Source organism: Lampetra planeri, unplaced genomic scaffold, assembly GCF_965212315.1.
Source record: "Lampetra planeri unplaced genomic scaffold, kcLamPlan1.2.h2 scaffold_1766, whole genome shotgun sequence".
NCBI lineage: Eukaryota > Metazoa > Chordata > Hyperoartia > Petromyzontiformes > Petromyzontidae > Lampetra > Lampetra planeri.
This window is the reverse complement of record NW_027614504.1, coordinates 1-17497: the sequence shown is the minus strand read 5'-3', so window position 1 is coordinate 17497 and position 17497 is coordinate 1. Positions and strand designations below refer to the sequence as shown.

General features: G+C 54.7%; 1 protein-coding gene and 1 long non-coding RNA gene across 4 annotated transcripts; both read left to right on the top strand.

The window, feature by feature from the left end:
- Positions 1-1106: 1106 nt before the first annotated feature.
- LOC144739882 (eukaryotic translation initiation factor 1A, Y-chromosomal) lies at positions 1107-11253 on the top strand (the record flags this gene model as incomplete). The annotated part of the gene is made up of 4 exons (XM_078622771.1): positions 1107-1157; positions 6456-6537; positions 8855-8946; positions 10770-11253. Coding segments are annotated over 4 exons (231 nt in total), but the record flags the coding sequence as incomplete, so codon positions are not given.
- A 784-nt stretch (positions 11254-12037) lies between these two features.
- LOC144739883 (uncharacterized) lies at positions 12038-13110 on the top strand. 3 transcript variants are annotated; one of them, XR_013589533.1, is made up of 3 exons: positions 12038-12425; positions 12501-12724; positions 12795-13110. It is a non-coding gene; the product is annotated as an uncharacterized LOC144739883 (long non-coding RNA). The 3 variants fall into 3 exon arrangements; XR_013589531.1 differs by lacking the exon at positions 12038-12425 and having other exon boundaries at positions 12457-12724; XR_013589532.1 differs by lacking the exon at positions 12038-12425 and having other exon boundaries at positions 12457-12724; positions 12766-13110.
- The last annotated feature ends 4387 nt before the right edge of the window (positions 13111-17497 follow it).

Sequence of the window (17497 nt, the reverse complement as noted above, 5' to 3'; positions counted from 1 at the left end):
ACCCACTCACTTACCTACCCACTCACCTACCCACTCACCTACCCACCCACTCACCCACCCACTCACTTACCTACCCACTCACCTACCCACTCACCTACCCACTCACTCACCTACCCACTCACTCACCTTCCCACTCACCTACCCACCCACTCACCTACCCACCCACTCACCTACCCACTCACTCACCTACCCACTCACCTACCCACTCACCTACCCACTCACCTACCCACTCACTCACCTACCCACTCACTCACCTACCCACTCACCTACCCACCCACTCACCTACCCACCCACTCACCTACCCACTCACTCACCTACCCACTCACCTACCCACCCACTCACCTACCCACCCACTCACCTACCCACTCACTCACCTACCCACTCACCTACCCACCCACTCACCTACCCACTCACTCACCTACCCACTCACCTACCCACTCACCTACCCACCCACTCACCCTCCCACTCACCTACCCACTCACCTACCCACTCACTCACCTACCCACTCACTCACCTACCCACTCACCTACCCACTCACTCACCTACCCACTCACTCACCACTCACCCACTCACCTACCCACTCACCTACCCACTCACCTACCCACTCACCCACTCACCTACCCACTCACCTACCCACTCACTCACCTACCCACTCACTCACCTACCCACTCACCCACTCACCTACCCACTCACCTACCCACTCACCTACCCACTCACCCACTCACCTACCCACTCACCTACCCACTCACCCACCCACTCACCCACTCACCCACCCACCCACTCACCTACCCACTCACCTACCCACTCACTCACCTACCCACTCACTTACCTACCCACTCACCTACCCACCCACTCACTCACCCACTCACCCACCCACTCACCCACTCATTCACCCACCCACTCACTCACCCACTCACCCACCCACTCACCCACTCATTCACCCACCCACTCACCCACTCACCCACCCACCCACTCACCCACTCATTCACCCACCCACTCACCCACTCACCCACCCACTCACCCACTGTGTGTGTGTGTGTGTGTCACTGTGTGTGTGTGTGTCACTGTGTGTGTGTGTCACTGTGTGTGTGTGTGTCACTGTGTAGGTGTGGATCAACACGTCTGACATTGTCCTTGTGGGACTCCGCGACTATCAGGTACCCAGCATCATCATCAACATCATCACCACCATCACCACCACCATCACCACCATCATCACCATCACCACCACCATCACCACCACCATCACCACCATCACCATCACCACCACCATCACCACCATCACCACCACCACCACCATCACCACCACCATCACCACCACCATCACCACCATCATCACCACCACCATCACCACCACCATCACCACCACCATCACCATCACCACCACCATCACCACCATCACCACCATCACCACCACCATCACCACCACCATCACCACCACCATCACCATCACCACCACCCTCACCACCACCATCATCACCACCTTCACCACCATCACCACCACCATCACCACCATCACCACCACCACCATCACCACCACCATCACCACCACCATCACCACCATCACCACCATCATCACCACCACCATCACCACCACCACCATCACCACCACCATCACCACCACCATCACCACCACCATCACCATCACCACCACCATCACCACCATCACCACCATCACCACCACCATCACCACCACCATCACCACCACCATCACCATCACCACCACCCTCACCACCACCATCATCACCACCATCACCACCATCACACCATGACTGCCCCCGTGCTCTGTAGGACACCAAGGCCATCACCACCATCACCACCATCACCACCATCACACCATGACTGCCCCCGTGCTCTGTAGGACACCAAGGCCATCACCACCATCACCACCATCACCACCATCACCACCATCACCACCATCACACCATGACTGCCCCCGTGCTCTGTAGGACACCAAGGCCATCACCACCATCACCACCATCACCACCATCACCACCATCACACCATGACTGCCCCCGTGCTCTGTAGGACACCAAGGCCATCACCACCATCACCACCATCACCACCATCACCACCATCACCACCATCACCACCATCACCATCACCACCATCACCACCACCACCATCACCACCACCACCATCACCACCCCCATCACCACCATCACCACCATCACACCATGACTGCCCCCGTGCTCTGTAGGACACCAAGGCCATCACCACCATCACACCATCACCACCATCACCATCACCACCATCACACCATGACTGCCCCCGTGCTCTGTAGGACACCAAGGCCATCACCACCATCACACCATCACCACCATCACCATCACCACCATCACACCATGACTGCCCCCGTGCTCTGTAGGACACCAAGGCCATCACCACCATCACCCCCATCACCCCCATCACCACCATCACCACCATCACACCATGACTGCCCCCGTGCTCTGTAGGACACCAAGGCCATCACCACCATCACCCCCATCACCACCATCACCACCATCACACCATGACTGCCCCCGTGCTCTGTAGGACACCAAGGCCATCACCACCATCACACCATCACCACCATCACCACCATCACACCATGACTGCCCCCGTGCTCTGTAGGACACCAAGGCCATCACCACCATCACCCCCATCACCACCATCACCACCATCACACCATGACTGCCCCCGTGCTCTGTAGGACACCAAGGCCATCACCACCATCACCCCCATCACCACCATCACCACCATCACACCATGACTGCCCCCGTGCTCTGTAGGACACCAAGGCCATCACCACCATCACCACCATCACCACCATCACCACCATCACACCATGACTGCCCCCGTGCTCTGTAGGACACCAAGGCCATCACCACCATCACCACCATCACCACCATCATCATCACCACCATCACCACCACCACCATCACCACCACCACCATCACCACCCCCATCACCACCATCACCACCATCACACCATGACTGCCCCCGTGCTCTGTAGGACACCAAGGCCATCACCACCATCACCACCATCACCACCATCACCACCATCACACCATGACTGCCCCCGTGCTCTGTAGGACACCAAGGCCATCACCACCATCACCACTATCACCACCATCACCACCATCACCACCATCACCACCATCACACCATGACTGCCCCCGTGCTCTGTAGGACACCAAGGCCATCACCACCATCACCCCCATCACCACCATCACCACCATCACACCATGACTGCCCCCGTGCTCTGTAGGACACCAAGGCCATCACCACCATCACACCCATCACCACCATCACCACCATCACACCATGACTGCCCCCGTGCTCTGTAGGACACCAAGGCCATCACCACCATCACCCCCATCACCACCATCACCACCATCACACCATGACTGCCCCCGTGCTCTGTAGGACACCAAGGCCATCACCACCATCACCCCCATCACCACCATCACCACCATCACACCATGACTGCCCCCGTGCTCTGTAGGACACCAAGGCCATCACCACCATCACCACCATCACCACCATCACCACCATCACACCATGACTGCCCCCGTGCTCTGTAGGACACCAAGGCCATCACCACCATCACCACCATCACCACCATCATCATCACCACCATCACCACCACCACCATCACCACCACCACCATCACCACCCCCATCACCACCATCACCACCATCACACCATGACTGCCCCCGTGCTCTGTAGGACACCAAGGCCATCACCACCATCACCACCATCACCACCATCACCACCATCACCACCATCACACCATGACTGCCCCCGTGCTCTGTAGGACACCAAGGCCATCACCACCATCACCACTATCACCACCATCACCACCATCACCACCATCACCACCATCACACCATGACTGCCCCCGTGCTCTGTAGGACACCAAGGCCATCACCACCATCACCACCATCACCACCATCACCACCATCACACCATGACTGCCCCCGTGCTCTGTAGGACACCAAGGCCATCACCACCATCACCACCATCACCACCATCATCATCACCACCATCACCACCACCACCATCACCACCACCACCATCACCACCCCCATCACCACCATCACCACCATCACACCATGACTGCCCCCGTGCTCTGTAGGACACCAAGGCCATCACCACCATCACACCATCACCACCATCACCATCACCACCATCACACCATGACTGCCCCCGTGCTCTGTAGGACACCAAGGCCATCACCACCATCACCCCCATCACCACCATCACCACCATCACACCATGACTGCCCCCGTGCTCTGTAGGACACCAAGGCCATCACCACCATCACCCCCCATCACCACCATCACCACCATCACCACCATCACACCATGACTGCCCCCGTGCTCTGTAGGACACCAAGGCCATCACCACCATCACCCCCATCACCACCATCACCACCATCACACCATGACTGCCCCCGTGCTCTGTAGGACACCAAGGCCATCACCACCATCACCACCATCACCACCATCACCACCATCACACCATGACTGCCCCCGTGCTCTGTAGGACACCAAGGCCATCACCACCATCACCACCATCACCACCATCATCATCACCACCATCACCACCACCACCATCACCACCACCACCATCACCACCCCCATCACCACCATCACCACCATCACACCATGACTGCCCCCGTGCTCTGTAGGACACCAAGGCCATCACCACCATCACCACCATCACCACCATCACCACCATCACCACCATCACACCATGACTGCCCCCGTGCTCTGTAGGACACCAAGGCCATCACCACCATCACCACCATCACCACCATCACCACCATCACACCATGACTGCCCCCGTGCTCTGTAGGACACCAAGGCCATCACCACCATCACCACCATCACCACCATCACCACCATCACACCATGACTGCCCCCGTGCTCTGTAGGACACCAAGGCCATCATCACCATCACCACCATCACCACCATCACCACCATCACACCATGACTGCCCCCGTGCTCTGTAGGACACGAAGGCCATCACCACCATCACCACCATCACCACCATCACCACCATCACACCATGACTGCCCCCGTGCTCTGTAGGACACCAAGGCCATCACCACCATCACCACCATCACCACCATCACCACCATCACACCATGACTGCCCCCGTGCTCTGTAGGACACCAAGGCCATCACCACCATCACCCCCATCACCACCATCACCACCATCACACCATGACTGCCCCCGTGCTCTGTAGGACACCAAGGCCATCACCACCATCACCACCATCACCACCATCACCACCATCACCACCATCACACCATGACTGCCCCCGTGCTCTGTAGGACACCAAGGCCATCACCACCATCACCACCATCACCACCATCACCACCATCACACCATGACTGCCCCCGTGCTCTGTAGGACACCAAGGCCATCACCACCATCACCACCATCACCACCATCACCACCATCACACCATGACTGCCCCCGTGCTCTGTAGGACACCAAGGCCATCACCACCATCACCACCATCACCACCATCATCATCACCACCATCACCACCACCACCATCACCACCACCACCATCACCACCCCCATCACCACCATCACCACCATCACACCATGACTGCCCCCGTGCTCTGTAGGACACCAAGGCCATCACCACCATCACCACCATCACCACCATCACCACCATCACACCATGACTGCCCCCGTGCTCTGTAGGACACCAAGGCCATCACCACCATCACCCCCATCACCACCATCACCACCATCACCACCATCACCACCATCACCACCATCACCACCATCACACCATGACTGCCCCCGTGCTCTGTAGGACACCAAGGCCATCATCACCATCACCACCATCACCACCATCACCACCATCACCACCATCACACCATGACTGCCCCCGTGCTCTGTAGGACACCAAGGCCATCACCACCATCACCACCATCACCACCATCACCACCATCACCACCATCACCACCATTACACCATGACTGCCCCCGTGCTCTGTAGGACACCAAGGCCATCACCACCATCACCACTATCACCACCATCATCACCATCACCACCATCACCACCATCACCACCATCACCACCATCACACCATGACTGCCCCCGTGCTCTGTAGGACACCAAGGCCATCACCACCATCACCACCATCACCACCATCACCACCATCACCACCATCACCACCATTACACCATGACTGCCCCCGTGCTCTGTAGGACACCAAGGCCATCACCACCATCACCACTATCACCACCATCATCACCATCACCACCATCACCACCATCACCACCATCACCACCATCACACCATGACTGCCCCCGTGCTCTGTAGGACACCAAGGCCATCACCACCATCACCACTATCACCACCATCATCACCATCACCATCACCACCATCACCACCATCACCACCATCACCACCATCACACCATGACTGCCCCCGTGCTCTGTAGGACACCAAGGCTGACGTGATCCTCAAGTACAACGCTGACGAAGCTCGCAGCCTCAAAGCCTACGGGGAGCTCCCAGAACATGGTGCCCAACTCTCCCTTAACTCTCCCTTAGCTCTCCCTTAACTCTCCCTTAGCTCTCCCTTAACTCTCCCTTAACTCTCCCTTAGCTCTCCCTTAGCTCTCCCTTAGCTCTCCCTTAACTCTCCCTTAACTCTCCCTTAGCTCTCCCTTAGCTCTCCCTTAGCTCTCCCTTAACTCTCCCTTAACTCTCCCTTAGCTCTCCCTTAGCTCTCTCTTAGCTCTCCCTTAACTCTCCCTTAGCTCTCTCTTAGCTCTCCCTTAGCTCTCTCTTAGCTCTCCCTTAGCTCTCCCTTAGCTCTCCCTTAACTCTCCCTTAACTCTCCCTTAGCTCTCCCTTAGCTCTCTCTTAGCTCTCCCTTAACTCTCCCTTAGCTCTCTCTTAGCTCTCCCTTAGCTCTCTCTTAGCTCTCCCTTAGCTCTCCCTTAGCTCTCTCTTAGCTCTCCCTTAGCTCTCTCTTAGCTCTCCCTTAGCTCTCCCTTAACTCTCCCTTAGCTCTCTCTCTTAGCTCTCCCTTAGCTCTCCCTTAGCTCTCCCTTAGCTCTCCCTTAGCTCTCTCTTAGCTCTCCCTTAGCTCTCCCTTAGCTCTCCCTTAGCTCTCCCTTAGCTCTCCCTTAGCTCTCTCTTAGCTCTCCCTTAGCTCTCCCTTAACTCTCCCTTAGCTCTCTCTTAGCTCTCTCTTAGCTCTCCCTTAGCTCTCTCTCTTAGCTCTCCCTTAGCTCTCCCTTAGCTCTCCCTTAGCTCTCCCTTAGCTCTCCCTTAGCTCTCTCTTAGCTCTCCCTTAGCTCTCCCTTAGCTCTCCCTTAGCTCTCCCTTAGCTCTCCCTTAGCTCTCCCTTAACTCTCCCTTAGCTCTCTCTTAGCTCTCTCTTAGCTCTCCCTTAGCTCTCCCTTAACTCTCCCTTAGCTCTCCCTTAACTCTCCCTTAGCTCTCTCTTAGCTCTCCCTTAGCTCTCCCTTAGCTCTCCCTTAGCTCTCTCTTAGCTCTCCCTTAGCTCTCCCTTAGCTCTCCCTTAGCTCTCCCTTAACTCTCCCTTAGCTCTCTCTTAACTCTCCCTTAGCTCTCTCTTAGCTCTCTCTTAGCTCTCCCTTAGCTCTCCCTTAGCTCTCCCTTAGCTCTCCCTTAGCTCTCTCTTAGCTCTCCCTTAGCTCTCCCTTAGCTCTCCCTTAGCTCTCCCTTAGCTCTCCCTTAGCTCTCCCTTAACTCTCCCTTAGCTCTCTCTTAGCTCTCTCTTAGCTCTCCCTTAGCTCTCCCTTAACTCTCCCTTAGCTCTCCCTTAACTCTCCCTTAGCTCTCTCTTAGCTCTCCCTTAGCTCTCCCTTAGCTCTCCCTTAGCTCTCTCTTAGCTCTCCCTTAGCTCTCCCTTAGCTCTCCCTTAACTCTCCCTTAGCTCTCTCTTAACTCTCCCTTAGCTCTCTCTTAGCTCTCTCTTAGCTCTCCCTTAGCTCTCCCTTAACTCTCCCTTAGCTCTCCCTTAACTCTCCCTTAGCTCTCTCTTAGCTCTCCCTTAGCTCTCCCTTAGCTCTCCCTTAGCTCTCCCTTAGCTCTCCCTTAGCTCTCTCTTAACTCTCCCTTAGCTCTCTCTTAGCTCTCCCTTAGCTCTCTCTTAGCTCTCTCTCTGTCTCTGTGTGTGTGTGTCTGTGTCTCTGTGTGTCTCTGTCTGACTGCGTGTCTCTGTGTCTCTCTGTGTCTCTGTCTGACTGCATGTCTCTCTGCGTGTCTTTGTGTGTCTCTATCTGACTGCGTGTCTGTCTCTCTGTCTCTGTGTGTCTCTGTGTGTGTCTCTCTGTCTCTGTGTGTCTCTGTGTGTGTCTCTCTGTGTGTCTCTGTGTGTCTCTGTGTCTCTGTGTGTTTGTGTGTCTCTGTGTGTGTCTGTGGGTCTCTGTGTGTCTCTGTGTGTGTCTCTGTGTCTCTCTGTGTCTCTGTCTCTGTGTGTGTGTGTCTCTGCCTCTCTGTGTCTCTGTGTGTCTCTCTGTGTGTGTCTCTGTGTGTCTCTCTGTCTCTCTGTGTGTGTCTCTGTCTCTCTGTGTATCTCTGTGTGTGTCTGTGTGTCTCTGTGTCTCTCTGTGTATCTGTCTCTGTGTGTGTGTGTCTCTGTCTCTCTGTCTCTGTGTGTGTGTCTGTGTGTCTCTGTCTCTCTGTCTCTCTGTGTATCTCTGTGTGTGTCTGTGTGTCTCTGTGTCTCTCTGTGTCTCTGTCTCTGTGTGTGTGTGTCTCTGTCTCTCTGTCTCTGTGTCTCTCTGTGTGTCTCTGTGTCTCTCTCTGTGTCTCTGTCTGACTGTCTGACTGCTTGTCTCTGCTGCTGCGTGTGTCCGAGTAGCCAAGATTAACGAGACGGACACGTTTGGTCCGGGCGAAGAGGACGACATCCTGTTTGACGACATCGGAGATGATGAGGAAGACATCGATGATGTGAGTGGAGAGAGACACGGGGAGAGAGGACACGGGGAGAGAGACACGGGGAGAGAGACACGGGGAGAGAGACACGGGGAGAGAGACACGGGGAGAGAGAGCACGGGGAGAGAGAGAGAGACACTGGGAGAGAGACACGGGGAGAGAGACACGGGGAGAGAGACACGGGGGAGAGAGACACGGGGAGAGAGACACGGGGAGAGAGAGACACTGGGAGAGAGACACGGGGAGAGAGACACGGGGAGAGAGACACGGGGAGAGAGACACGGGGAGAGAGACACGGGGAGAGAGACACGGGGAGAGAGACACGGGGAGAGAGACAAGGGGAGAGAGACACGGGGAGAGAGAGACACTGGGAGAGAGACACGGGGAGAGAGACACGGGGAGAGAGACACGGGAGAGAGAGAGAGACACTGGGAGAGAGACACGGGGAGAGAGACACGGGGAGAGGGAGAGAGACACGGAGAGAGACACGGGGAGAGAGATACGGGGAGAGAGAGACACGGGGAGAGAGAGACACGGGGAGAGACACGGGGGGAGAGACACGGGGAGAGAAAGAGAGACACGGAGAGAGACACGGGGAGAGAGACACGGGGAGAGAGACACGGGGAGAGAGACACGGGGAGAGAGAGAGACACGGGGAGAGAGAGAGACACGGGGAGAGAGACACGGAGAGAGAGAGAGACACGGGGAGAGAGAGAGAGACACGGGGAGAGAGACACGGGGAGAGAAAGAGAGACACGGAGAGAGACACGGGGAGAGAGACACGGGGAGAGAGACACGGGGAGAGAGGACACGTGGAGAGAGACACGGGGAGAGAGACACGGGGGAGAGAGACACGGGGAGAGAGAGAGACACTGGGAGAGACATGGGGAGAGAGAGAGAGACACGGGGAGAGAGACACGGGGAGAGAGACACGGGGAGAGAGACACGGGGAGAGAGAGACACTGGGAGAGACATGGGGAGAGAGAGACACGGGGGAGAGAGAGACACGGGGAGAGAGAGACACGGGGAGAGAGACACGGGGAGAGAGACACGGGGAGAGACACGGGGAGAGAGAGACACGGGGAGAGAGACACGGGGAGAGAGACACGGGGAGAGAGAGACACGGTGAGAGAGAGAGACACGGGAGAGAGAGACACGGGGGGAGAGAGACACGGGGGGAGAGAGACACGGGGAGAGAGAGAGACACGGGGAGAGAGAGACACGGGGAGAGAGAGACACGGTGAGAGAGAGACACGGTGAGAGAGAGACACGGGGAGAGAGAGACACGTGGAGAGAGAGAGAGAGAGAGACACGGGGAGAGAGACACGGGGAGAGAGACACGGGGCTAGAGATACATGGGGAGAGAGACACGGGGAGAGAGACACGGGGAGAGAGACACGGGGAGAGAGACACGGGGAGAGAGACACGGGGAGAGAGACACGGGGAAGAGAGACACGGAGAGAGACACGGGGAGAGAGACACGGGGAGAGAGACACGGGGAGAGAGACACGGGGAGAGAGACACGGGGAGAGAGACACGGGGAGAGAGACACGGGGAGAGAGACACGGGGAGAGAGACACGGGGAGAGAGACACGGGGAGAGAGACACGGAGAGAGACACGGGGAGAGAGACACGGGGAGAGAGACACGGGGAGAGAGACACGGGGAGAGAGACACGGGGAGAGAGACACGGGGAGAGAGACACGGGGAGAGAGACACGGGGGAGAGAGACACGGGGAGAGAGACACGGGGAGAGAGACACGGGGGAGAGAGACACGGGGAGAGGGGACACAGCGCTGCATGTGTGTTGTATCCCACTGATTGTCGTTCTATCTGCAGATTTGACAGTCGGGACAGAAGATGCACTCACCCACTCACTCACCCACTCACTCACCCGCTCGCTCACTCGCCCGCTCGCTCATCCACCCACCCACCCACTCGCTCACCCCACTCGCTCACTCACTCACCCACTCGCTCACTCACTCACCCACTCGCTCACTCGCTCAGTCGCTCACTCGCTCAGTCGCTCAGTCACCCACTCACTCAATCACCCACTCACTCACCCACTCACCAACCCACTCACCCACTCACTCACCCACTCACCAACCCACTCACCCACTCACCAACCCACTCACCCGCTCGCTCACTCGCCCGCTCGCTCACTCGCTCAGTCGCTCACTCGCTCAGTCGCTCAGTCACCCACTCACTCACCCCACCCACTCACTCACTCGCTCACTCACTCACTCACCCACTCACTCACCCACTCACTCACTCATGTTGAAAATGTGTTAAGATGTTGATATGGGACAGCGTTAAATGTAGGTGCTGAGTGGTAGGGGTAGAGTGGTAGGTGTAGAGTGGTAGGGGCAGAGTGGTAGGTGCAGAGTGGTAAGGGGTAGAGTGGTAGGGGTAGAGTGGTAGGTGTAGAGTGGTAGGTGTAGAGTGGTAGGTGCAGAGTGGTAGGGGCAGAGTGGTAGGGGCAGAGTGGTAGGTGCAGAGTGGTAGGGGGTAGAGTGGTAGGTGTAGAGTGGTAGGTGTAGAGTGGTAGGTGTAGAGTGGTAGGTGCAGAGTGGTAGGTGCAGAGTGGTAGGTGCAGAGTGGTAGGGGTAGAGTGGTAGGTGTAGAGTGGTAGGTGTAGAGTGGTAGGTGCAGAGTGGTAGGTGTAGAGTGGTAGGTGCAGAGTGGGTAGGTGCAGAGTGGTAGGTGCAGAGTGGTAGGGGTAGAGTGGTAGGGTAGAGTGGTAGGTGTAGAGTGGTAGGTGTAGAGTGGTAGGTGCAGAGTGGTAGGGGCAGAGTGGTAGGGGCAAGAGTGGTAGGTGCAGAGTGGTAGGGGTAGAGTGGTAGGGGTAGAGTGGTAGGTGTAGAGTGGTAGGGGTGGAGTGGTAGGTGTAGAGTGGTAGGGGTAGAGTGGTAGGGGTTAGAGTGGTAGGTGTAGAGTGGTAGGTGTAGAGTGGTAGGTGTAGAGTGGTAGGGGCAGAGTGGTAGGGGCAGAGTGGTAGGTGCAGAGTGGTAGGGGTAGAGTGTAGGGGGTAGAGTGGTAGGTGTAGAGTGGTAGGGGTAGAGTGGTAGGGGTAGAGTGGTAGGTGTAGTGTAGAGTGGTAGGGGGTAGAGTGGTAGGTGTAGAGTGGTAGGGGTGGAGTGGTAGGGGGGGAGTGGTAGGTATAGAGTGGTAGGGGTAGAGTGGTAGGTGTAGAGTGGTAGGTGTAGAGTGGTAGGTGTAGAGTGGTAGGTGTAGAGTGGTAGGGGTAGAGTGGTAGGGGTAGAGTGGTAGGTGTAGAGTGGTAGGGGTAGAGTGGTAGGTGTAGAGTGGTAGGGGGTAGAGTGGTAGGTGTAGAGTGGTAGGTGTAGAGTGGTAGGTGTAGAGTGGTAGGTGTAGAGTGGTAGGGGCAGAGTGGTAGGGGCAGAGTGGTAGGGGTAGAGTGGTAGGTGTAGAGTGGTAGGGGTAGAGTGGTAGGGGTAGAGTGGTAGGTGTAGAGTGGTAGGTGTAGAGTGGTAGGTGTAGAGTGGTAGGGGTGGGGTGGAGTGGTAGGGGTGGAGTGGTAGGGGTGGAGTGGTAGGGGTAGAGTGGTAGGTGTAGAGTGGTAGGTGTAGAGTGGTAGGTGTAGAGTGGTAGGTGCAGAGTGGTAGGTGCAGAGTGGTAGGTGCAGAGTGGTAGGTGCAGAGTGGTAGGTGCAGAGTGGTAGGTGCAGAGTGGTAGGTGCAGAGTGGTAGGTGCAGAGTGGTAGGTGCAGAGTGGTAGGTGCAGAGTGGTAGGTGCAGAGTGGTAGGTGCAGAGTGGTAGGTGCAGAGTGGTAGGTGCAGAGTGTAGGTGCAGAGTGGTAGGGGTAGAGTGGTAGGTGCAGAGTGGTAGGTGCAGGAGTGGTAGGTGTAGAGTGGTAGGTGTAGAGTGGTAGGTGCAGAGTGGTAGGTGCAGAGTGGTAGGTGCAGAGTGGTAGGTGTAGAGTGGTAGGTGTAGAGTGGTAGGTGCAGAGTGGTAGGGGTAGAGTGGTAGGTGCAGAGTGGTAGGTGTAGAGTGGTAGGTGTAGAGTGGTAGGTGTAGAGTGGTAGGTGTAGAGTGGTAGGTGCAGAGTGGTAGGGGTAGAGTGGTAGGTGTAATGGGATGTATGGGGTTAGGGGTAGTCAATACGTGATGACCATTTCTATATTTAATAATTTCATTCAATAAATGACCCTCATCTTAAGTTGTGTGAGCCTTCCATTGATCACCACAGACTCACCACACAGATACCCACAGACTCACCACACACAGACCACAGACTCACCACACAGAGACCCACAGACTCACCACACACAGACCCACAGACTCACCTCACAGAGACCCACAGACTCACCACACAGAGACCCACAGACTCGTCACACAGAGACCCACAGACTCACCACACACAGACCCACAGACTCACCACACAGAGACCCACAGACTCACCACACAGAGACCCACAGACTCACCACACACAGACCCACAGACTCACCACACAGAGACCCACAGACTCACGACACAGAGACCCACAGACTCACCACACACAGACCCACAGACTCACCACACAGAGACCCACAGACTCGTCACACAGAGACCCACAGACTCACCACACACAGACCCACAGACTCACCTCACAGAGACCCACAGACTCACCACACAGAGACCCACAGACTCGTCACACAGAGACCCACAGACTCACCACACACAGACCCACAGACTCACCACACAGAGACCCACAGACTCACGACACAGAGACCCACAGACTCACCACACACAGACCCACAGACTCACCACACAGAGACCCACAGACTCACGACACAGAGACCCACAGACTCACCACACACAGACCCACAGACTCACCACACAGAGACCCACAGACTCACACACACAGACCCACAGGACTCACCACACAGAGACCCACAGACTCACCACACAGAGGACCCACAGACTCACCACACAGAGACCCACAGACTCACCACACAGAGACCCACAGACTCACCACGACAGAGACCCCACAGACTCGTCACACAGAGACCCACATACTCACCCACACAGAGACCCACAGACTCATCACATAGAGACCCCACAGACTCACCACACAGAGACCCACAGACTCACCACTCAGAGACCCACAGACTCGTCACACAGATACCCACAGACTCACCACACAGAGACCCACAGACTCGTCACTGAGACCCATAGACTCACCCACACAGAGACCCATAGACTCACCACACAGAGACCCACAGACTCACCACACAGAGACCCACAGACTCACCACACAGAGACCCCACAGACTCACCACACAGAGACCCACAGACTCGTCACTTGAGACCCACAGACTCACCACACAGAGACCCCACAGACTCATCACATAGAGACCCACATACTCACCACACAGAGACCCACAGACTCATCACATAGAGACCCACAGACTCACCACACAGAGACCCACAGACTCACCACACAGAGACCCACAGACTCACCACACAGAGACCCACAGACTCATCACACAGAGACCCACATACTCACCACACAGAGACCCACAGACTCATCACATAGAGACCCACAGACTCACCACACAGAGACCCACAGACTCACCACACAGAGACCCACAGACTCATCCACCACACAGACCCACAGACTCACCACACAGAGACCCACAGACTCACCACACAGAGACCCACAGACTCACCACACAGAGACCCACAGACTCACCACACAGAGACCCACAGACTCACCACACAGAGACCCACAGACTCACCACACAGAGACCCACAGACTCATCACATAGAGACCCACATACTCACCACACAGAGACCCACAGACTCATCACATAGAGACCCACAGACTCACCACACAGAGACCCACAGACTCACCACACAGAGACCCACAGACTCACCACACAGAGACCCACAGACTCATCACACAGAGACCCACATACTCACCACACAGGAGACCCACAGACTCATCACATAGAGACCCACAGACTCACCACACAGAGACCCACAGACTCACCACACAGAGACCCCACAGGACTCACCACACACAGACCCACAGACTCACCACACAGAGACCCACAGACTCACCACACAGAGACCCACAGACTCACCACACAGAGACCCACAGACTCACCACACAGAGACCCACAGACTCACCACACAGAGACCCACAGACTCACCACACAGAGACCCACAGACTCACCACACAGAGACCCACAGAACTCACCACACAGAGACCCACAGACTCACCACACAGAGACCCACAGACTCAACACTGAGACCCACAGACTCAGCACTTAGACCCACAGACTCACCACACAGAGACCCACAGACTCAGCACTTAGACCCACAGACTCAGCACTGAAACTCAATACTGAGACCCACAGACTCAACACTGAGACCCACAGACTCAGCACTAAGTAGGTGAGTGAGTGAGTAGGTGGGATGAATGAGTGAGTAGGTGAGTGAGTGATTGAGTGAGTAGGTGAGTGAGTGGGTGAGTGAGCGGACGGGTGAGTAGGTGGGTGAGTGTTGTGAGTGAGTGGGGGGGTGAGTTGGTGAGTGAGTTGGTGGGTGGGTGAGTGAGTGGGTGGGGTAAGTGGGGTGGATGAGTAGGTGGGTGAGTGAGTGGGTGGGGTGGGTGAGTGAGTGAGTGGGGTAAGTGAGCGGGGTGAGTTCGTGAGTGAGTGAGTGAGCAGGTGAGTGGGTAAGTGAGTGAGTGAGTAGGTGAGTGAGTGAGTGAATGAGTGAGTAGGTGAGTGAGTGAGTAGGTGAGTGGCTGAGTGAGTGAGTGAGTGAATGAGTGAGGGGCGGGTGAGCGGGCATCGGAGCATCGCTTTATTGAAACACGACAACGCCATTACAAGTCGCGTGAAACGGTCCCAACCGCCCCAAATCGTCACCGTCGCAGACATCAAGATCCTGCGTCAACTCAGGCTCCGATCGTTCCAGGCAATCTTCTTGTTCTTTTAGGTAAAGTCGTCACGTAGAAGGGAAATAATAAATAATAAAATATTTTTAAATACAATTCTCACGACGTTTCGGCCACAACGCAAGCAGCCGTCCTCAGGTGAAGAACAGGTCTGTCGGAAAGGCAGCGTCTGAATGAACACCGCCAAGCTTGCAGCGTATATTTAAGTATATACACTGCCAAGCCTGGGGTGTTTTCATTCAGACGCTGTCTTTCCGACAGACCTGTTCTCACCTGAGGACGGCTGCTTGCGTTGCTGGCCGAAACGTCGTGAGAATTACTTATTTTTATTATGTTTTATTTTTTATTATTTTATTACTTCTTCAGGTGAAGACGGCTGCTTGCGTTGTAGCCGAAACGTCGTGAGAATTACTTCATTTTATTATGTTTTATTTTTATTATTTTTATTACTTCTTCAGGTGAAACGGCTGCTTGCGTTGTAGCCGAAACGTCGTGAGAATTATTTCATTTTATTTTGTTTCATTTTTATTATTTTATTACTTCTTCAGGTGAAGACGGCTGCTTGCGTTGTAGCCGAAACGTCGTGAGAATTACTTCATTTTATTTTGTTTTATTTTTATTATTTTATTACTTCTTCAGGTGAAGACGGCTGCTTGCGTTGTAGCCGAAACGTCGTGAGAATTACTTCATTTTATTATGTTTTATTTTTCTTATTTTATTATTTCCATTCTACGTGACTTTACCGAAAGAACCAAGAAGATGAATCCCTGCAGTCACGAAAGCTTTACATCGAAAGGAAGCGTGCAAATAAGGCGTTAGGCTGTTTTTGTTTGTTTGTATTATTTGATAGCCGTTCTGGAGCGGAACAGGTGTTAATGTTTCGATGTAAAGCTTTGGTGACTGCAGGGATTCATCTTCTTGGTTCTTTCGGTAAAGTCACGTAGAATGGAAATAATAAAATAAGAAAAATAAAACATAATACAATAATTCTCACGACGTTTCGGCCACAACGCGTCTGAATGACTGAATGACTCTGTCTTCTCGGACAGACCTGTTCTCCACCTGAGGACGGCTGCTTGCGTTGTGGCCGAAACGTCGTGAGAATTATTTTATTATGTTTTAATATTTTATTATTTCCCTTCTACGTGACTTTACCGAAAGAACCAAGAAGATGAATCCCTGCTGCAGTCACGAAAGCTTTACATCGAAAAAAAAAATATTATGATGTTGATGATGTAGATGATGATGATGATGTAGATGTTGATGATGATGTTGATGATGTGAATGACCGCTGTCTTCTCGACAGACCTGTTCTTCACCTGAGGACGGCTGCTTGCGTTGTGGCCGAAACGTCGTGAGAATTATTTTATTATGTTTTAATATTTTATTATTTCCCTTCTACGTGACTTTACCGAAAGAACCAAGAAGATGAATCCCTGCTGCAGTCACGAACAGCTTTACATCGAAAGTTCCAGGCAATCTTAGTCACCGATGGCTATCCGCTAGTTAAATCCCTAGTTAGGCCCTAGTCATGCCAGTCGGTCATTAATTCTAGATTTGAAGCTTTCGTGACTGCAAGGATTCAAACTCGTAGTTTTTTTCGGTAAAGTCACGTGGGTAAAAAAAAATGAAATTAAAATTAATTAAAAAAAAAATGA